Below are 18872 nucleotides of genomic sequence, written 5' to 3'. Positions count from 1 at the left end.
CGGTGTTGTGGTTATGACGTAGCTTCAATTTCCGCGCCAACGACTGCACGACTTGGCACCGTCGAGACTATCTACAAGTATCGACGACTATCTACAACCTGCAGAACCGGATCTTCCCGTGGACCGCGTGGCCGCCGCTGCCGACGCTACTCTTAAACCGACGCGTGGCGGCCTGCGAAGCGCGCACGTGGACTCGACGGGGCGCTGGCCGCTGTCAGCATCGCCGTCAGACTTCTGATATACCCACGCACCCCCAATAGACCATTCGCCCTCCCTCATAACTCATCATGGAGACCCTCGACACCACTACCACTGCCGCCGCGCTCCTCCTCGACGCCCACGCGCCACGCTTCTGCGGCCGCCGCGCCGACCGCAATGGCGTTCAGCGCACGCTACCCCAGGTCGTTGGCCATCGAGGGTACTTTCTTGTCTGTTCTTCCATTCTTGTCGTCGCTCACATGATAGATACCCCGCCAAGTACGCCGAAAACACAATCGCCGGCTTCATCGCGGCCGTCGAGGCCGGCGCTGACGGCATAGAGACAGACGTGCACGTCTCCGCTGACAACATCGTTGTCATCTCGCACGACCCGCACACGAAGCGTGTGTTTGGTTCCGACACGGGGCCAATCGCTACCCGCAAGTACTACGGTGACCTTGACGCGTTGCGCACGCTCAAGGAACCGCACTCGCCTATGCCTCTGCTGCGCGATGTGCTTGAGCTGTTCGTTAGCAACCCGCTGTTTGCGAGCAAGTGGCTCTGCATCGACGTCAAAGCCGAGAACGGCGTCGACGTGATTGAAGCTGTTGCGAAGACTATGAAGGATGTCAAGGACGACATGGATTTCTGGGAAACGCGTGTCGTTCTCGGCATCTGGCTTGTATGCCGGCTCTTTCTCGTATTCTCCAGCTCTTCTCCAGCTCTTCTAACATCTCTAGACTAAATTCCTGCCCAAGGTAATGCAGTTTCTACCCACCATCCCCATAATGCACATCGGTGCCGACGCTGTCTACGCACGCCAGTTCCTCGACTACCCAACTATCGTCGGCTTCAGCCTGCTCACAATCTCCCTCTATTCCCGCGACGGCTACACCCTCATCCGCGACGCCCGCGCAGCGCACAAAGGGATCTACGCATGGACCGTCCGCGACGATGAGTCAATGCGTCTCTGCGCCGCGCTGCAGCTCGACGCCGTTCTCGCCGACGACTCGGCGGCCTGCTTCCGCGTGCTTGAACAGGACGTGCATACACTTGGCGCTAACCCGGAGCGTGACGCGGAGCTCGTACTCTCGTTGGGTACGAAGACAAAGTACTACGTCCTCGGCGCTATACTCAGGCTCGCCATGCCCTTCATTAGACGGCGGTTTGAGTGAAGTACACTACATAAACAAACAAAAACATAAAATCTATATGTGGACTGGTGTACATAGCTGTATATACAACAATAAATCTATAACGTTATCTGTAACTTGGTTGTGTCTAAAGAACAGCTGTATATACAACCAAATTATTAATGCTACTCCGGTGGAGCGATCGCCTTGTCGACACGCGCCTGGAACGCGTGCAGCTTATTCACAGTCTCTTTCCGGTGTTTCCGCGCCTCGGGTTTCTCATGCGTGTCGACCTCGTCCAGCAGGAATAGTTTCTGTAGGAGCAATTCAGACAGCATGCGGTGTGTATCGGTCCGCTCCGGCTCCATGGTCGGTGTATTCATCTCAAACTGCTCAATTTTAGGCACTAGCTCCTTTTCCACTGCCGCGAGCACCGCGTCGATGCGCTCAATCGGACCGGCGGGCGGCAACTTTGGCTTCTGCTGCTCTGCGCGTTGCTCGTGGTGGTGATGGCTATGTGCGCTGTGTGTTCCGTTCTCCTTGTGCTCGGACACGATGCACAGCATTCGTGTACCGGAAGACACGTTGTGGCTTGCTAGGGTGTCCTTATCAGCCGTGAGCTTCTTGCCGCCGCAGAGTAGCACGATCTCCGACTTATGCTTCCCGAGGAACCGCGCGGTTGTGGCGCGCACGTCGCCAACCGTGGCACGGCCGGTTACAATGTCTCCGTGTGCAGAGAAGTTCACGCGGAGGTACTCCTTCCCGTGCTTAACGAGGACGTGATCCGGCTCATGCTTGTCGTGATTGTGGTGCGCCGGATGCGCGGAGGAGGACTGCGTCGGCGCTGACGTCCCGGATGACTGAAAAAACTTGCGCATGGCAGCTGCTCCAGAGAGTGCTACGACCGCGACGACAGCAGCGGCCGCGATGTTACTCGCGGTGGTGTCTGCCGAGGTGACCTTGGCGAGCGCGTTGCGGAGTGCGGCGCAGCAGAGGACCGGACGCGCGCAGAGGTCGCGGAAAGAGGTCGCAGCGGTGGCAAGCCCGACAGCGGCAGAGGCGGAGTCGCCGCGGAGACGGGACTGCAGCGACGTGAGGGCGGCGGCGAGGGCGTCCAGGAGCGGCGCGGTGGGAGAGGTGGTGGTGGTTGTGGTGCTAGGCGCGGCCTCAGCGGCGGCGGCGGAGGAAGTGGGTATGAGGGAGAATGAGGCGGAGGACAGCGTGAAAAATAGCGGCCGTGGCGACAACGGTGCGCGACGGAGGAGAGACGGAGAGAAGAGGGGATACGGGAACGGGGAAGGTGGTGAAGGTGGTTTGTATGGATCACAGATCACAGTCACGGATCAAGCTAGTCACGACTTCACCGAACTTCCCCATACTCCGCCCGTCTCCCCTCACCACCTCTGCCCTCACCATCCTCATCAGCACTGCAACTGCTCCCAGCAGGCGTCCGAGATTCACACGCTGCTCCATTGCCACGTTTCACCGCGCTTCTTCCGGCCGCACAACATCCTCCGCACAGCCACCACGCGCCCCGGTCCGCTCCGCCCCGCACCCCCGCACCCCGCCCCGCGTCGTCAGCAGCACTCTTACAACCACCACATTCGAAACTCCACAATGGCTACGCCCCTCACCAAGCGCTACGGCGAGTCCGTCACCACGTACTTTTCTGCCAGTCCGCTCAATCGAGTTTCCTTCCTGCGCGAGAACTACACCTTCCTCTCCGCCGCGCTCACGCATCCCACAACTCGCTTTATCTTGCTTGACAAGTTCAACCCCGCGCTCACCACCGGCACCAACGAATTGTTCACGGTTGCGTACACTGATGTTGCCGACGCGATTGGCAACCCATTTTCAAAGTCCGAGGAGGAGACCGTCGCGGAGTGGGACTCCTCTAAGACCGTCCCCGTGCTCGTGTTTCTTGGAATCGACGAATCCGCCGACGGCGTCTCCTTCAACGGCTACTCCGGCCGCGCATACTTCTCTCTCGACGTGACACCTGCAGACATCAACCCTTCTGCCTCTGTTACAGCCCTCGCAGAAAAAGTCACCACCGCCGGCGCTTACTTCCACACAATCTACCACAACTATGTGCTCTCCTTTGCCGAAGCAGCCGTCTACGCCATGGCGCGTTCCTACACCGACTGGAACCGACGCAACCCGTTCTGCGCTGGCTGCGGTAGCAAGACAATGTCCGTCAACGGCGGCGCAAAGCGCGTGTGTCCTCCCACCGATGGCGGCGTGGAGAAGCCTGGCTCGTGCCCCTCCCGCGGCGTGGTCACAAACATCTCCTTCCCCCGCTCCGACCCCACCATCATTGTTGCTGTCGTCAACTCTACTGGCGACAAGCTCCTTCTCGGTCGCAACAAGCGGTTCCCGCCGCAGTTTTACTCGTGCTTGGCCGGGTTCTGCGAGCCAGCTGAGAGTATCGAGGAAGCCGTCCGGAGAGAGGTGTGGGAAGAGAGCGGCGTGAAGTTAGGCAAGGTCGCAATTTATGCGTCGCAGCCGTGGCCGTTCCCGGCAAGCTTGATGATCGGTGCCATCGCAGAGGCTTTGCCTGAGGGTGAGAAGATCCATCTCGAGCACGATCCTGAACTCGGTGGTTTGTATCCTCTCTTTTCTGTTCTGAGCGCCTGCTTACTCTCTTCTAGACGCGCAGTGGTTCGAGTTCGACGTCATTCGCAAAGCACTCGACATCGCGGAGCTCAACAGTGCAGTACTCGACCTCACCGACAAGCCCACGGAAGCGCAGATCAAGCTCCCCCCCAGCAAGGCCATCGCACACAATCTCATTCGCGCCGTAGTCTATGACAACGCGCATCTGCCCAAGATCTAGACTAGAACAGTAAAAAGAGACCATTGCATCAGAGAGACGAGAGTTGTTTGACATTATCACATTTTTTTTGAATACTTATTACATGACACCATAGTAGCCCATACGCAGAAACGAGTGCTCCACATGCCCGCAATTCCCATCCTAAGTATATATGCGCGTGCTGCGCTCCTGTGAAACTGTGTTGTACCTACACCACGAACCGCGATCGCGCGCGCGAGCTGCCGGAGGTCGACGCGTCGGTATGGCTGGCAAACTCGATCTGCTCGTTGGGCAGCTTCAGGCTCTCCTTGAAGTGCTGACCGATAGCAAGCAATGCGTCTTTGTTGTTCGACGTCCGGGTCCATACTGAGATTCTGTAATGTGCCCGTCTGATCGTGGCCACGACACCCATGACCTCGTCCGCGCCGTCGCACTCGATGGTCTCGCCGATCGCGCCTAGCAGCGCATTCAGCCAGAGCTCGTCAATGTCGACCTGGCGCTTCTCGCGGCACTGGTACGCCCACTTGCCGCCCTTGGAGTTCTGCACGTCCTCCCACTCCGGGCGCACGCCTTGCTTGAATAGGTGGTAGTCTGAACGCTGCGGCAGCTCCGACGCCTTAGGGATGTTGTTGTACACGCCCCAGAACTCTTCGACGGAGTCGAAGCTTACGACCTCCTTGAGTTGGTCGCCCCAGTCGACCTTGCCACCGGATGACGGCTTCGTGTACCACAGCCTGCTGAATTAGCACTCTGGTCTTCGCCACAACAGCTTTGTGGTAGAACTCACGTCCATGTGTGTCTTAGCGGGTGCTTCCGTGTGAAATGCGTGGGATCGTCAAACACCGTCGACACCTTGCTCATATCGAGTTCTGGCTCTTCCTCGACCTCACCTTCCTCTTCCTCCTCATCCTTCTTCTCCTCCTCCTCTGTCTTCTCCCCTTCAACCGGCATCTCCTCCGCCACCTTCTCGTCCGACATCTCCTCTTCAGCCTCCTTGTCGAGGGCAACGGCGGCCAACTTCTCATTAAGCTCCTTCACCTCAGCGTCATCGCAGTTCGTCGCGGTGGCTGTCTCCTCCAGTTGAGCCTTTTCGTCCAAAACTGGTGTCTCTGCTGCCAGCATGCTATCTGTCTCTGCCATGGCTGTGTTGATTGTGCCTAGATGCTGTGCGCGTGGAGCCCGGTGCTGTGTAGTGAGGGCGAAGTTGCGGTGATCGTGGCCGCGATCGAAGTTTTTCGAGATGGGCTGCTTACAGTTGCGGCGTGCCAAAGGGGTTTGTGTCATGTGATTTTCCTCAAGAGCAACAACGACCACACTGTTCTCTCTTAGGATACTTAGCGAACTGGCAGCGTGATGCCTGTCAGATATTAATCTTTCTTATGATTGTGAGTACCGTCGTTGATCTGTACAGGTCGTGCGGGTTTGGTCGGGGATGTGCGAACTCACACTGGATGCGGCAGGAGCGCACTTTGTGAATCAGGACCATCAAATCAAATCGTCAATGGATCTCAGTGCGGCGGTATGTTGTCAGGTGTCACGAAATTCAGTAATATGCGGATTGGTTAGCGATACTGACAAGTAGAGATGCAGCGGATCGAAGACGCCGACATCCTCGAGTTCATCGCGCTCGGCGGCGGCAATGAGGTTGGACGTAGTTGCCATATCATCAAATACAAAGGCAAAACAGTCATGGTGTGTACTTCTCGAATGAATGGCCATTGAGGAGTTTGCCTGTGCTAACTAAGACAGCTCGACGCGGGCGTGCACCCCGCCATGAACGGTCTTGCCGCGCTCCCTTTCTACGACGACTATGATCTGTCCACCGTTGATGTGCTGCTTATAAGCCAGTATGTCGCTCTTTCTTTGCTTTCATCGTCGTTGATAGCCCCGTTGTTAATACAGTTTCAAGCTTCCATTTAGATCACGCGGCTTCGCTGCCGTATGTCATGACCCGCACTGAGTTCAAGGGTCGCGTGTTCATGACGCATCCTACAAAGGCCATATATCGCTGGTTGCTGAGTGATTACGTCCGCGTGAGGTGAGAGTCCCGCTTTTTTATGTGTGCTTTGATGCTGACATTGCAGCGCGATATCAAACGATGCGTCGGCGCTGTATACCGATGCGGACCTCAGTTTATCTTACGAACGCATCGAGACGGTGGACTATCACTCCACGACCGACATAGACGGCATCAAATTCACTGCCTACCATGCCGGCCACGTGCTCGGCGCTGCCATGTACTTCATCGAGATTGGCGGTGTCAAGTTATTGTTCACGGGCGACTACTCCCGCGAGGAAGACCGCCATCTCAACGTCGCCGAGGTGCCGACTGAGCGCCCGGATATTTTGATCACCGAGTCCACGTACGGCACAAGCACGCATCAACCGCGGCAGGAGAAAGAGACTCGGTTGTTGAATTTGATTACAAAGACGATTCTCAATGGCGGTCGATGCTTGTTGCCGGTGTTTTCACTGGGAAACGCACAGGAGTTGTTACTGATTCTGGATGAGTACTGGCAGAGTCATCCGGATCTGGAAGGCATACCAGTCTTCTACGCGTCATCGCTTGCGCGCAAGTGTTTGGCTGTGTACCAGACATATATCAACATGATGAACGACAGTATTCGGAAAAAGTTCCGTGACGACAGGTCGAATCCATTCCAATTCAAACACATTCGGAGTTTAAAATCCCTTGAACGTTTTGCTGATCTCGGTCCGTGCGTGATGGTCGCGAGTCCCGGTATGTTACAAAGTGGTGTGTCGCGGGAGTTACTAGAACGGTGGGCGCCGGACTCAAAGAACACGTTGATCATCACCGGTTACTCTGTCGAAGGCACGCTTGCGAAACAGATCCTCAACGAGCCATCTGAATTTCCCTCGATCACCGGCGGAGGGATTAAAGTCCCCAGGCGGTTGTATGTTGAGGAGATCTCGTTCGCGGCACATGTGGATTATAAGCAGAACTCAGAGTTCATAGATCTGGTCAACGCTTCAAATATTGTATGTTTCATGCTGTATGAGTATGCGGAAAAAGAGTATTAACATCACAGATTCTCGTACACGGCGAGCAAACCACGATGGGACGACTCAAAGCCGCACTGCAGAGCAAGTACAAAGAACTCCGCAATACCCAAAAGGAGGTCAAAATCTTCAATCCTCGGAATTCAGAAGAACTACGCCTTCCCTTCCGGGGCATCAAGCTAGCAAAGGTAATGGGCTCACTTGCTGCACGTCCGCCAGAAAACGGTGCGATCCTGTCCGGTATTATTGTGCAGAAGAACTTTGAAATGAGCATTCTCGCAGCTGAGGATTTAAGTGAATTCTCCGGACTCGGCACGACGGCCGTGATACAGCGACAGACAGTGGCTGTCAACGCGTCGGCTGAGTTGATAAAATTCCATCTCGAGCAGATGTTTGGAGCCGTGCAGGTTGTGTTGGAGGCGGAACAGACGGTTGCATATGAGGTTATGGGGATTGTTACGGTGCATATCGGTGCTGGGATGGCGACGATCGAATGGGAGGGCAATATGATGAACGATTTGATCGCGGACTCGGTGCTTGCGATTTTGATCTCGGTGGACTCATCACCGATGTCCGTCAAACGTGCGTATTTTCTCTCTCGTCATGAGCGCACACTACTAACATCTGCAGTCTCGTCAAAGCCACACTCCCACGCAACCGAAATACCGCTCTCGCGCCTCGAGAAAATCGACAGGGTCCTCCTCTTCCTCGACTCGCAGTTCGGCGAGCACGTCACCCCATTCTCCGACAACGCCAACGACGGTGTCGAAATCACTGTGGACGCACATGTAGCGCGCATCGATTTCCGCACAATGGAAGTCGCATGTTCATACGAACCATTGCGAAGCCGGGTACGACATGTACTCGATCGTGCTGTGGACACTGTGTTGCCGTTTGTCGCCGGTAATGAAGGGTCTCCTGCTGAGGTGGAAGATTTTGTGGAGGACGTGGCAAAGATTGATATGGAAGGCGTGAAGGATGTGGATCCGTTGACGGAGGGGCAAGTCGTGGTGAAGACGGAGCCAGATACTGTGGGCGAGGAAGTTGTGACCATGATGGATGCGGTGGGGTAAGCTAGATACAAAAGACAGTGCCCTTGTGAATGCAGTGTATGACATGATTCGAGTCTAGGCGATGACGACAGGACTCCAGTGTCGATGACGGGCATCTACGCGCCTCGGACGCCTGAATCACACGTGACGCACGTTCATTTAACAAAATCTGTATTCACTACTCAGCTGTAGTATGAAGTACACAAAGAGGAAGAAATACAGAAATGAGTAAATGACGATATCTGCGGCGTAGCTGTTTGCGGAGTTTCCTGCGGCGTAGTCTCTACACCGCCAACTTCACAGCCCCGACGCGCCTTCAACTTCGGCTCCTCCCACCCACATTCACCACCCCGCACACCGCAGCTACTCCGATGTCAGCACCGCTGCACCTCTCCGCCTACGCGGCTGTCGCGGAGGTGCGTTTCATCAACAACCTCACCTCCCCGCCAACCGTGCTGCACATCTCCAAGCCCTCTGGCATCGTCTCGACCTCCAAAGGTACCCTCATCCTCCTGTTTTTCTGTCAACTTCATCAGCGCTGCTTCACCCCGCGAATTGCGTACTAACATCTGTTATGGAGTTGTCGATGAGTCTGAGATTGACGACTTTGCCGCGTTCGGCCCGCCCGTCCCTGGCATCCTGGGACTCATCCAGCTACGCTTCGGGAAGTACATCATTGTGGTCACCAAGAGCGAGAAAGTCGGCCTCATCCGCGGGCATGTCGTATACCGCATCGTGGATTTTGACTTTGTTGCCCTACGCGACGGCGCTGCGCATGACAAGGACGAAGCCTCGTACATCGCGCTGCTCAAGCGCCATGTCAAGTCAGGCCCAATGTATTTCTCGTACACTTGGGATCTCACGAATTCAATGCAGCGACAGCAGGATTCGAATTCGCTCGAGCCATTGTGGAAGCGTGCAGATCCGCGGTTTTTCTGGAATCGGTTTGCGCAATCCGAGTTCATTGATTACTCCAACGCCGGCAATCCTGACATCGATCACTTCATCCTCCCCGTCGTCTACGGATGTAAGCGCCTTTGTCACTTTGAGAGCTGGTGCAGATGCTAACTCCTCAGACATCAACCTCACAAAGGCCTCGATCAAAGGCATGCAGTTCACATTTGGGCTGATCTCTCGCCGTAGCCGGTTCCGCGCGGGAACACGATACTTCAGCCGCGGCATCGACGCGCAGGGCAACGTGTCCAATTTCAACGAGACCGAACAGCTACTTATCCTCGATAGTGTGAACGAGGACACATACAGCTTCGTGCAGACTCGCGGCAGCGTGCCGGTGTACTGGGCTGAGATTAATAATTTGCGATATAAGCCCAAACTCCGGGTTTTCGACACCGCATTCGAGACCGCGCGGCTGCATTTTAATCAGCAGAAGATGATCTATGGTGCGAACTACTGCGTGAACCTCGTGAACCAGAAGGGCCACGAGCAGCCAGTCAAGTCCGCGTACGAGTCGGCGATCAAGCTGCTCAACGACCCGGAGGTCGTGTACATTTACTTTGACTTCCACCACGAGTGCAAGGGCATGAAGTGGCACCGTGTGCAGCTGCTGATTGACAAACTTGTTGACCTCGGTGCGGACAAGATGGGGTGGTATCAGTCCTCGCAAGACGCGGAGAAGCAGACTCCTGTGGTCAAGAAATCGCAAACGGCAGTTGTGCGCACGAACTGCATGGACTGTCTCGACCGCACAAATGTTGTGCAGAGCATGCTCGCAGGCTGGACGCTGCAGAAGCAGCTTGAGGACGCTCGGGTGCTTGTGCAGGGCGAGCACTGGGAAGACAACGCGGAGTTCATGAACATCTTCCGCAATGTGTGGGCTGACAACGCGGATTTTATCAGCAAAGCGTATTCCGGCACTGGCGCGCTGAAAACCGACTTTACTCGCACCGGCAAGCGCACGAAACAGGGCGCTCTCAACGATCTGCGCAACTCGATCGAGCGATACACACGCAACAACTTCTTTGACGGTCCCCGCCAGGACGCGTATGACTTGTTCCTCGGCAACCACCTTCCATACGACGTTGCGGACGCGCCGTTCGCGGACCATAGACCGTTGCTTGTGCAGTCGATGCCGTACATCAGCTACGGCGCGCTCATGATGATCTCGGCGGCCGTGTTCCTTCCGCGCAAGCAGAACGACGCGCGGCTGAGTATCCGACTGTTCATCGGGATATGGCTCGTTGTGCTTGGGTACTCTGTGTACTTCATCCAGAAGCACGGACTCGCATACGTCAACTGGCCGCGCCTCGTGCCCTTGGACTATGTGTCCGAGCAGGAAGTCGTGCATTCCGGCTCGGGGAAGATCAAGGGATGGGTCATGTCAGAGAAGTCAAAGATAGAAAGCAAAATTAGAGGGCTCGAGGAGGGAAAGAAGCGCACGGAGTAGGGCTGTGCATTTTTATTACTGTATTTCACAAGTTTGTTTAGTCTTTTCTGATTTTATATGTATGATGTTTGTGCTCAAGTGAGACTAATAGAATAAATCTTCCGTGACACTGTAGGTACTCTAAAATAAATGATGCTTTTATTATTGATACACAAAACGAGTCCTAATTTACTACTCACTTCTTGGCTCTCTTCTTTGGCTGGCCATTTTTTCCTCCTTCGGGAGTGTTCAAATTCTTGCGCTTTTGCGCAATCTCCAGCTTCTGCCGCTTCGACTTGAGCAGCTCCTGGCGCTGCTCCTTCTTGTTGATACCGTACTGCATCTGGTTGTACAGCTTCTTTTGCTTGTTTGTCATCATGATCTTGCGCAGCTCCTTCTCTTCCGCGGCTTGCTTCTCTTCTGGCGTTTGCTTTTTGCCGTTCGCCTTCGTCTGCGCGGCGGAGGAGCTGACGCGTTTACGTTTCTTGTCGGCAGCAGCATCGGCGACCTTTGCGGCGGTAGAGAACATGACGCCGCTGGCTTCGGACTCGAGTTCGCGTTGATACTGCAAGACTTCGTCCTCAGCCTCGTCCTCTTCTTCGCCGTTAGAGACAGTGTCGGCGCTGTCCTCTACCTCTTCGTCAGACTCGCCGTCGCCAACCTCGTCGTCGCCGACTGCCGCAACCTCATCTTCACTCTTCTCCTCGTCTACCTCGGCGGGGACAGCCTCATCTTCCTCCTCCACAACGCCTGCACGTTCGGATGGTGTAGTCGGATCGTATCCCGCGCCGTCACCCCAAGGACTCAGATGCGGCGGCAGCGTTGCGCCGACCGCGTAGTCGTCGACAGAGAGTAGTGCGCCGTTGTTAAGCGAGTCGAAAACCCACTGTGGCTGGATGTAAATCCGGCCAGGCACGCGCTCAAACAGCGCTGGCCGATCACAGATTTGGTGGGTGACCTTTGCAAGAAGGTTGTCGACGTAGGTCTTGCGCTCCTCGGCCGTGCCGGAGTATACGTCAATCATGGAGTCCTCGTCCAGAGCAAGGTAGGTGTCAAGGGCGGACTCGGAGACGACGGAGCCGCCAAGGGAGAGGATCGTGAATTCGAGAAGATCGAGGGGTACCTCCCGACCGATGTAGAATGTGAACGGGGAGAACAGATTCGTGAGCACTTCTTCGGCTGATATTTCATCAGGTTGTTGAAGAATGTCCGAGATGGACTTGTCAGTGCTGGGCAGCGCGGTGAAGGAGTCGAGCTTGTCACTGACTTGCTCGTCTCTCTCCTCTTCTACATTTTCTTCCTTTGTAGCGGTATCTTCCACAGTCGCAGTGTCGTCGGATTTCTCAATGCTGGCTAGGACTTCGGGAATAGTATCCACGCGCTCGCGCATTTCAGCTTCGGAAATCATGTTATGCGTAGTTCCTGTCGTCTCACCAGTGGCAAGATACCCCACCTCCTTCTTGCTCTCAACGATGTAAGCCGAGATTCCCCCGACGCCCTGCTCCTTCGCAACGTCGATACGCGGCGGGTACACAAGTCCCGTGTCGGAGTACAGTTTGAAGAGCACAAACTGTAAGAGCGTTGTGTAAAACTCCAAAAACGTCAACATAATTCTGAAATCCACGTCCGCGGGCACGTTCTGCGGGAATTTGAACGGCACAAGCCAGACGACTTCCTGTCCACGCACCTCGGCCTCGTAGTACACACCCTTAATGCTGACAAAAACCTTTCGCAGCAACCGCTCGCGCGCAATATACGCCATCCACTGGTTACACAACCGCTCCGCGTCCGCGGTAACTCGCGCGGAGACTTTATCCGTGGCCGGCATCACCGCGAAGAGAAACAGCATCGACAACGCATCATCGAGATCTCTGATCGCGTCGACAAAGGTAGGATACCGTTCCTTCACGATCCGGTCAAGCGTGTATCGTGGTCTTCCGTCGTCGAGTCGCTTTGCCTCAGCAACCTCGCCGCGGCCAAGTGCGCGGGAGAGCTTGCGCGCAAAGACTTTGTGGTCGCGGAAGCGCTGGATGACCGGTTCGTGGAGCAGGTATTGAATGTCCTTAGTGTAGTAGAACGTTGTCGGCGCAGTCGATCCCTTGTTTGCCTTCTTCGCGGACCGCGGCGCGCGCGGGAAGATGCCCTTGAAAATGCATATGCGTCTAGACTTCGTCAGCTCGTGAGTTTCTCGACTCAAATTTTTTGGCGTTCAACATACCGGAAATCCGCGAGGGTGAGCTGCAATTTTTTTACCGCCTGCGTGCGGGTGATGAAGTTCTTGGCTGCACCGGCCTGGTGTTTCTTTTTGATCCTCATGGTGTGTGTGTATGCTAAGCGGGCGATCGTATTTGAGCACTTCGGTCTTGGGAAGAGCCCGCAAAAAAATTTGATGGAGGAGCTGAAATTGGGAGTTATAACTGCAATGCCTCGACTTCACTTGTGCAGGAGATGTGCATTGGGTTAGGGGTATTACTGTCGCTACCTTCTCACTTTGGTGTTTACTCCTGGGCATTTCAATAACGCCAGAATGACTACTCCACGACGCAGTCAAGTTATTTGGAAGCAGAGGGTACGAAAAATTAGAAAGGCCTGCCTGACCTATTGTCCTTCTTCTTCATTTTCCTTCCCCCCCCCGCTTTGGATTCCAACGATTCCAGGTGTTTCTTGGATAACGACAAGCCTTGGAATTTTCCTGCCGCCAGTGAGATTCTCGGAAACGCCAAGACAGACATTTCCAGTGTGGAGCAGTCGTATCGCAGTGCCCAAGCTTTATTATAGCACCGAGATTAAAGAGCTCATTATTGTCAGAAAATAGATGACAGTGAAATAGGGTAGTCTTCGGATGACGACTTGTTCATGGATCGTCCTGTTGCAGACGAAATTTCCGCCTCACATGTCAACCTTGAGTTTTATCGAGGTCGATACGGCTGATGATGAACTGATCCGCGAGGATAGTTCCGTCGAAGACGAGCGCGAGAACTTCGAGAACAGGATGTTGGAGAGAAGCGAGTCTCTCAAAATCCCGCCCGGCGGCGTTGAGACGACCACGACAGCGGTTTCGCAGAATGATCATGATATCCTTGATATCAGATCAGCCACACCAGATGATGTATTGTGCCTGAGGATCATAATAAATCGCTCTCGGTAAGCAGCCCGTTTCTCGAGACCCAACATGACGACGCGGAGATTGAGACGATGATTGATAGTGACAACTGCGCTGGCATTACGCCGACTGCTGCAAAAGATATTCCCGTCGTCAAGGGCATTAAGGAGCAACACGAGGACCTACTACTGGTGCACAGCAAGTTCTCATAGTCTCCTTCGCCGACGATGGGAACCCGCTCGATTGCTGGGCTGACAAGGAGTTCGAGGACAAACAGGATATTATTATCGAGGTTTTGGAAATTGTTGCCATCGAGAACGAAGCATACGACGTCGAAGGGTCAATAATTGTTTAATAGTTGCTACATGTCGAGCTGTGAGGATGGGGGTGTCGCGGAGATCGAGGAAATTTGAGATTCCGAAGCCGAGACCCAGTATGATGATACCGAGGAGTTTGTTTCGATGACCAGCGAGATCTTTTTGAAGATCACGGACATCAATGCATAAGAGGTTTTACTCAAGAGTGACAAAGTTCGTGCTCCGTCGTACTGTTGGCCTACACTTTTGGCGACCTTCCGGAGAATTTTTCTGCGACGTCCCTTCACCGCCTGTGTTCCGGACGAAGTCCGTCGTTGAAGTTGATTTTGTCCCTGTCATCGGCCCTCGAGCACGAGCATGAAGCCGGATCTGGTGCCGTAGAGCTTGTGCGGCGTATGATCGGATCAGGCTTATCATCCTCGTACCACCACGTCAATCTTGGATGTCGAGAGTGCAACATAGTTGTACAACACGGAGGACGCAGCTACTGCGCGCACCGGTTTCGGCGTCATTGAGTTCGCGATGACTAACGCATTGCTTGGAGCTCGGAGACTCGGCTATTCGTCACTTGCCAAGTGCGGTGATCCACTTGAGCCTTGCTTGGAGAAGACACAGGATGCCCTCAGCTTGTCGCCAATACATGTCGCCGGTCATGTATCGGCATACATTGAGTTTGTCTACGGGGCGCTGTGCTCTGCTGTTGGCACTCGCCGCACAATGACGACGGATCTTGAGGATGCGTGTGAAATTAACTGTGTTCATATTTCTGTTCAGCACGCAGAGCTACATAGCACATCGAAGATCCTCACTCGATCTGTGCTTTACAACCTTGACAAGTCTGCCAACGAATATCTTTCTGATACCCTCCGTTACGCCAGAACGTGCGAGAAGTGCGCGCTTGGAACCGTTGCGGCTGTGTTACCTGCTCCGATTCCAATACCTATGTGCCTCGGCCTAAGTCCGCTGCGCAAGTCGTGATCTACCCGGAAACGAAGACTGAACGGTCGTGGGAGTCGTTGGTTACGCACAGTAAATACGGCTATGACGTACGTGGAAAGCATCGAGGTTTTTCAATCCTTCGATGTGTCGTTGGAATTTTTATGAGTGTCTCGGATGCTGAGAGGATGTGGGAATCTGATTACAGTTATTCTGAGACAGTTGAAGAGTGCGATCGTTACAGAGATGGTGATATGCAGATGCGTTGGATATGGTATCAACTGATGTTCTATTTTTAGTGTCCAAGATTCTGAGGCTATATAATTGATTTTGATTGTTTGCTCCGGCGCCGCAGAGGCGTGATACATATTTCTTGGAACAGAATCGTGTCACACTGCCTGGTAGCCTGCGTAGCTCACCGATGATTGATGATTTACACTAACCTGCAAAGCTTCTCTGTTCCTCCACGAGCGCATCTTGCTAGCTATATAATCGTGTATTCCATTAACTCTGTTATTCGTACAGTCTTCTTACTCTAAATGCACTCTACCGGCCTCAGTCCACTCCTTCTCAAAAAATGATGGCCGCCGCCGTTGCTCGCTATCCAGCCCGCAAGCCTCCTCAAACCCACCAACCTGCTGCCCCTTACGATCTACGATATCTATATACTCCTGAAGTGGGCATATCTCGCCGCGCAGTGTCGCGTGCTCGCAGCCAGGAACTCGCGTGACAGCATCGTTGACGAGCAAGCGTACGCCGATGTCGCGATCAGCAGTGATACTATTTGCGCAGGATATGCGCTCGAATACGATGCGGCCGCCCATTGGTACCACAGTGGAGAGCTTCCATGAACGGTCCGGCACGAGATGGCTTACCGGGAGCGGCGCGGCCTCCGAGAAGAGACCAAGTGCACTGATTAGCGGTACAAGATCGCCATCGTGAGCACTATAGCTGTTAGAATCTTCGCTTACATATCAAAGCAGGCAGCAGTAGGACTCACAAGGACAAGTATATAGACTTGAACTTGGTCGGTCCCAGTTCGAGCAACTCTCTCGTCGCATTGAGATACAAGAACCCCATAACCTCGCTATACGGTGTGCCCGGTCCGGTGCGGAAGTAATGCAGCACGTCACGCGCGTATGCAAATTCCTCCCACTCCTGCCGTGTGAAAAGACCGCACCACGGTGCGTCATGGTTACCGGTCGCAAGTATCTCGAAACCGCACATCTCCTGCATCGTCCACAAGTCCTCCGGCAACAACTCGACTCCGTACCGTTGCTGCAGTGTTGGGCGAAGTCGTTCTGCAGCGCGATTGAGGTATCCGGCTTTGAACACCGCAGCCATCGCGCTGCCCTGAGAACGGCCATGAACCATATCCGCGCGATATCGTGCGCACGTCTTGACTGGCGTCAGAGTGTCGCCACCGCGGGAGTGCGGTGAACCTGCCGCCTTGTTATCCGAGACAATGACATGCGCGATTTGATTGTGAAAGACATCATCGCCAAAGAAGCCGCGGCCGAAGTTGTCAGCGGTTGAGACAACGCGGTCGCATGAGCACGAATAGATCGCGGCTGTCGCGTTGTTCGATCCGAAAATAGAATCAGGTAATAGGTGCCGATACCGCCTGCCTAAGACGACTCCGGACGCATATGCGCGCTCGGTGCCGGCGTATTGGCCCCTGGTAGTGAGCAGCTCCAGATGAGGACTTGTTCGCGCCGCCTCATCGACCTCGAAAAACAACTCCCAGTCGTTGAGAAAATCAAGCACGCCGCCTTCCGTGCCAAGCATCGATGTCTTTTTCACCGCTTCTCGAAGCCGTCGCACGAGCTTCTTCATCTTGATACCGACACTGAGAGTAGGATACCGCTCTGCATGGCGACTGAGCATGTGCACCTGATCGATCGTGCACTCCTCCGGCAGCTCCATGTCGATAGTGGTATCTCCTGAATCATTATCGTGGCCTGTGCCGTGCTTCTCGTGATGTGGTATCCATGGACTATATCCGCCGAGATGTCGAAAGAGATGCCATACGGATGTAACTTCACTTCCAGCGCGTCCAAGTACAAGCTCACGTGAGGACAGCATGCCACCAATGCCACCGGTGCCGACGCCCACCGCGACGGCGATCAAGACGCATATAAGAGTCACGCGAATGAACATCATCGTTCTGCTCCTCGAGGAGGTGATACTCGCGATGGTCCTATTCTCAGAAACAGCGTCAACCGGGTGCTGCGGTGCAAAGCGCTGCCAGTGTCTCCGCCTGGCGAAGACGCGCGGTGATATATCATCATTGTTCATGCATGCGCAGAGGGCGGAGAACGCGAGCGGGATATCCCTATATCGAGGAATACATCGCAATCACTGGGCCAATGGGACCGCCGGAAGTAAACACGTCCAACGCATGTGATTATTTCAATCTCCCAACGCGCGACTTCCCGCGTTTCTCCCCGCCGGACTTTCTCTGCTCACCAGATCCCGTGGATCTTCTCTGAATTTGCATGTGCTGTGCATTCTAGGCCAGCGAAGGTGTTTGATCCAAGGGATTTGGGCGGGGCTACAACGTTAGTGTCTGTGGCGGATCGCAGAGATCAGTTCCGTCGGACCAGTCGCGGGCACGGGAACATCAATCTTCCGGTGCCAGCAGACGAACCCATTTGCTTTATTGCATGTCTGTTGGCAGCTGCTCCCAACGCATTCAAAATGCCTCGTCAGACGACGTCGTTGAACAAGAGCACCTGAAGCGCGATTGGTTTGACGCGCCCTGTGCTCTATATCAGAAACAGGAGACTAACTGCCTCCCCGACTGCTTGTACTCTTTTCGTCAGCCACAGTTTTTTTTTCTTACATAGAATCTATCCCGATCGCGATCGATTGTATAGAAGCCAGCACAAGTTGGCTATGATCTTGTGGATGCCACTCGAGAATTTTCGATGTTCTATGGGGAGATTAGCTCATTCTACAGCTCGACGCGCGTTGAGACAGGTCTGGAAAAAATGCGCGTACTTATAGCACCAAATTGACTTCTTGAGCATGTTCACATTGCAGCGTCTTACTACTAGCGGTTGTTGGTGGTATACTGCAAGAGATGCCGCAGTTGGGGAGTAATAGTGACAGCTAGCTTTCCTTCAATAGTGCACATAAAGAATAAATAACCGCAGTACTTAACTTGCGTACACCATTTCCAGACGTCCGGGTGCTTAGGAGCATGCCGGGAGTTCGGTCTCCCGGCGTTATTGCCTGTACGCATACATGTGATGCTTGAAGCGCGAAGTCCCAAATTAGAGAGACAGCAAGTTCGTACAATTTATCCCATAATAGCAAGCTTTCGATGACATCAGATTATATATTATCCTGGATACCAATTTCCGGCTGTCACACCATAACCCTTTAAAATTTTCTGCTTGGCATTACACAAAATGTTTTGAGAAGTAGCAAATTACATACAAATTGTTTTGCTCCCCTGGTTCAACTTTTCGGGTGAAAAACAGTCACATCCCCAGCTCCGTCAGTTTTTGAGCTCTCGACTCAATTCAACCGTCATTCGGGCGTGCAAACTCGGCATAGTCGCATGTATGTGCGCGCAGTCGTCCAAAGCCTCATGACGGTCTAGATATTCACGTCTTCAGGTCTTTCGGGTGCGCAAATCTAGGAGATTTGATAGAAGAAGCTGAAAGGGACAAATGTGTGCTGCGGAGAGGCAAAGTACTGGGCTGGAAAGCCGGGCTACGGTTGTTACAAGGTTGGTAATTTGTTTTAAACTTTTGCACCACGGGGGCGCTCGTTTGAGGCCCTAAACTGTAGTTTTAGCAGCCCTATATACTCTGCAAACACTAAAGGAAGTACTAGCTATGGCCGCACAAAGCCGGAAAGTGCTCTCCTAAGTGCAGTTTTACCTCGCCCAGACCAAGCAACAA

General features: G+C 54.0%; 8 protein-coding genes across 8 annotated transcripts; 4 read left to right on the top strand and 4 right to left on the bottom strand.

The window, feature by feature from the left end:
* Positions 1 to 122: 122 nt before the first annotated feature.
* Positions 123 to 1520, top strand: V1518DRAFT_133024 (PLC-like phosphodiesterase). Its single transcript, XM_066900730.1, has 3 exons — positions 123 to 418; positions 466 to 880; positions 939 to 1520. The coding sequence occupies exons 1-3, from the start codon at positions 288 to 290 to the stop codon at positions 1371 to 1373; spliced, it is 981 nt and encodes a 326-aa protein (XP_066757069.1). The 5' UTR covers positions 123 to 287; the 3' UTR covers positions 1374 to 1520.
* On the bottom strand, positions 1393 to 2679 carry V1518DRAFT_423232 (uncharacterized protein). Its single transcript, XM_066905646.1, has one exon. It carries the CDS (start codon positions 2207 to 2209, stop codon positions 1517 to 1519), a length of 693 nt encoding a protein of 230 aa, XP_066757068.1. The 5' UTR covers positions 2210 to 2679; the 3' UTR covers positions 1393 to 1516.
* Positions 2680 to 2725: 46 nt separating this feature from the next.
* Positions 2726 to 4270, top strand: V1518DRAFT_423231 (NUDIX hydrolase domain-like protein). The gene is made up of 2 exons (XM_066905645.1): positions 2726 to 3933; positions 3983 to 4270. The coding sequence occupies exons 1-2, from the start codon at positions 2949 to 2951 to the stop codon at positions 4165 to 4167; spliced, it is 1170 nt and encodes a 389-aa protein (XP_066757067.1). The 5' UTR covers positions 2726 to 2948; the 3' UTR covers positions 4168 to 4270.
* V1518DRAFT_423228 (translation initiation factor eIF 4e-like domain-containing protein) lies at positions 4196 to 5441 on the bottom strand. The gene is made up of 2 exons (XM_066905644.1): positions 4934 to 5441; positions 4196 to 4880 (listed from the first exon to the last, which is right to left on the bottom strand). The coding sequence occupies exons 1-2, from the start codon at positions 5428 to 5430 to the stop codon at positions 4355 to 4357; spliced, it is 1023 nt and encodes a 340-aa protein (XP_066757066.1). The 5' UTR covers positions 5431 to 5441; the 3' UTR covers positions 4196 to 4354.
* A 289-nt stretch (positions 5442 to 5730) lies between these two features.
* V1518DRAFT_439353 (beta-lactamase-like protein) lies at positions 5731 to 8240 on the top strand (the record flags this gene model as incomplete). The annotated part of the gene is made up of 6 exons (XM_066906396.1): positions 5731 to 5838; positions 5896 to 5993; positions 6056 to 6184; positions 6231 to 7146; positions 7197 to 7749; positions 7798 to 8240. The coding sequence occupies 6 exons, from the start codon at positions 5731 to 5733 to the stop codon at positions 8238 to 8240; spliced, it is 2247 nt and encodes a 748-aa protein (XP_066757065.1).
* V1518DRAFT_388327 (SacI homology domain-containing protein) lies at positions 8178 to 10801 on the top strand. Its single transcript, XM_066901730.1, has 3 exons — positions 8178 to 8717; positions 8800 to 9246; positions 9296 to 10801. Exons 1-3 carry the CDS (start codon positions 8591 to 8593, stop codon positions 10621 to 10623), a joined length of 1902 nt encoding a protein of 633 aa, XP_066757064.1. The 5' UTR covers positions 8178 to 8590; the 3' UTR covers positions 10624 to 10801.
* Positions 10642 to 12989, bottom strand: V1518DRAFT_423220 (nucleolar protein). Its single transcript, XM_066905643.1, has 2 exons — positions 12821 to 12989; positions 10642 to 12764 (listed from the first exon to the last, which is right to left on the bottom strand). Exons 1-2 carry the CDS (start codon positions 12916 to 12918, stop codon positions 10799 to 10801), a joined length of 2064 nt encoding a protein of 687 aa, XP_066757063.1. The 5' UTR covers positions 12919 to 12989; the 3' UTR covers positions 10642 to 10798.
* A 2450-nt stretch (positions 12990 to 15439) lies between these two features.
* On the bottom strand, positions 15440 to 17505 carry V1518DRAFT_423217 (histidine phosphatase superfamily). Its single transcript, XM_066905642.1, has 2 exons — positions 15959 to 17505; positions 15440 to 15903 (listed from the first exon to the last, which is right to left on the bottom strand). Exons 1-2 carry the CDS (start codon positions 17254 to 17256, stop codon positions 15489 to 15491), a joined length of 1713 nt encoding a protein of 570 aa, XP_066757062.1. The 5' UTR covers positions 17257 to 17505; the 3' UTR covers positions 15440 to 15488.
* Positions 17506 to 18872: the final 1367 nt, after the last annotated feature.

The sequence above is a fragment of the Limtongia smithiae genome, assembly GCF_038497785.1.
Source record: "Limtongia smithiae strain NRRL Y-17922 unplaced genomic scaffold V1518scaffold_17, whole genome shotgun sequence".
Lineage (NCBI taxonomy): Eukaryota > Fungi > Ascomycota > Lipomycetes > Lipomycetales > Lipomycetaceae > Limtongia > Limtongia smithiae.
Note: the sequence above shows the minus strand (reverse complement) of the source record. Positions and strands in the feature narration are given on the sequence as shown.

Bases quoted from the DNA above. Each gene is read 5' to 3' on its own strand.
- V1518DRAFT_133024 (XM_066900730.1), top strand. From the start codon at position 288: ATGGAGACCCTCGACACCACTACCACTGCCGCCGCGCTCCTCCTCGAC. The intron at 419-465 runs GTACTTTCTTGT...CTCACATGATAG, and splicing joins CAGGTCGTTGGCCATCGAGG to ATACCCCGCCAAGTACGCCG. The intron at 881-938 runs GTATGCCGGCTC...TAACATCTCTAG, and splicing joins TCGTTCTCGGCATCTGGCTT to ACTAAATTCCTGCCCAAGGT.
- V1518DRAFT_423232 (XM_066905646.1), bottom strand. From the start codon at position 2,209: ATGCGCAAGTTTTTTCAGTCATCCGGGACGTCAGCGCCGACGCAGTCC.
- V1518DRAFT_423231 (XM_066905645.1), top strand. From the start codon at position 2,949: ATGGCTACGCCCCTCACCAAGCGCTACGGCGAGTCCGTCACCACGTAC. The intron at 3,934-3,982 runs GTTTGTATCCTC...ACTCTCTTCTAG, and splicing joins GCACGATCCTGAACTCGGTG to ACGCGCAGTGGTTCGAGTTC.
- V1518DRAFT_423228 (XM_066905644.1), bottom strand. From the start codon at position 5,430: ATGACACAAACCCCTTTGGCACGCCGCAACTGTAAGCAGCCCATCTCG. The intron at 4,881-4,933 runs GTGAGTTCTACC...CTAATTCAGCAG, and splicing joins CCGCTAAGACACACATGGAC to GCTGTGGTACACGAAGCCGT.
- V1518DRAFT_388327 (XM_066901730.1), top strand. From the start codon at position 8,591: ATGTCAGCACCGCTGCACCTCTCCGCCTACGCGGCTGTCGCGGAGGTG. The intron at 8,718-8,799 runs GTACCCTCATCC...TCTGTTATGGAG, and splicing joins CATCGTCTCGACCTCCAAAG to TTGTCGATGAGTCTGAGATT. The intron at 9,247-9,295 runs GTAAGCGCCTTT...CTAACTCCTCAG, and splicing joins CCTCCCCGTCGTCTACGGAT to ACATCAACCTCACAAAGGCC.
- V1518DRAFT_423220 (XM_066905643.1), bottom strand. From the start codon at position 12,918: ATGAGGATCAAAAAGAAACACCAGGCCGGTGCAGCCAAGAACTTCATC. The intron at 12,765-12,820 runs GTATGTTGAACG...GACGAAGTCTAG, and splicing joins CTCACCCTCGCGGATTTCCG to ACGCATATGCATTTTCAAGG.
- V1518DRAFT_423217 (XM_066905642.1), bottom strand. From the start codon at position 17,256: ATGAACAATGATGATATATCACCGCGCGTCTTCGCCAGGCGGAGACAC. The intron at 15,904-15,958 runs GTGAGTCCTACT...TAACAGCTATAG, and splicing joins AAGTCTATATACTTGTCCTT to TGCTCACGATGGCGATCTTG.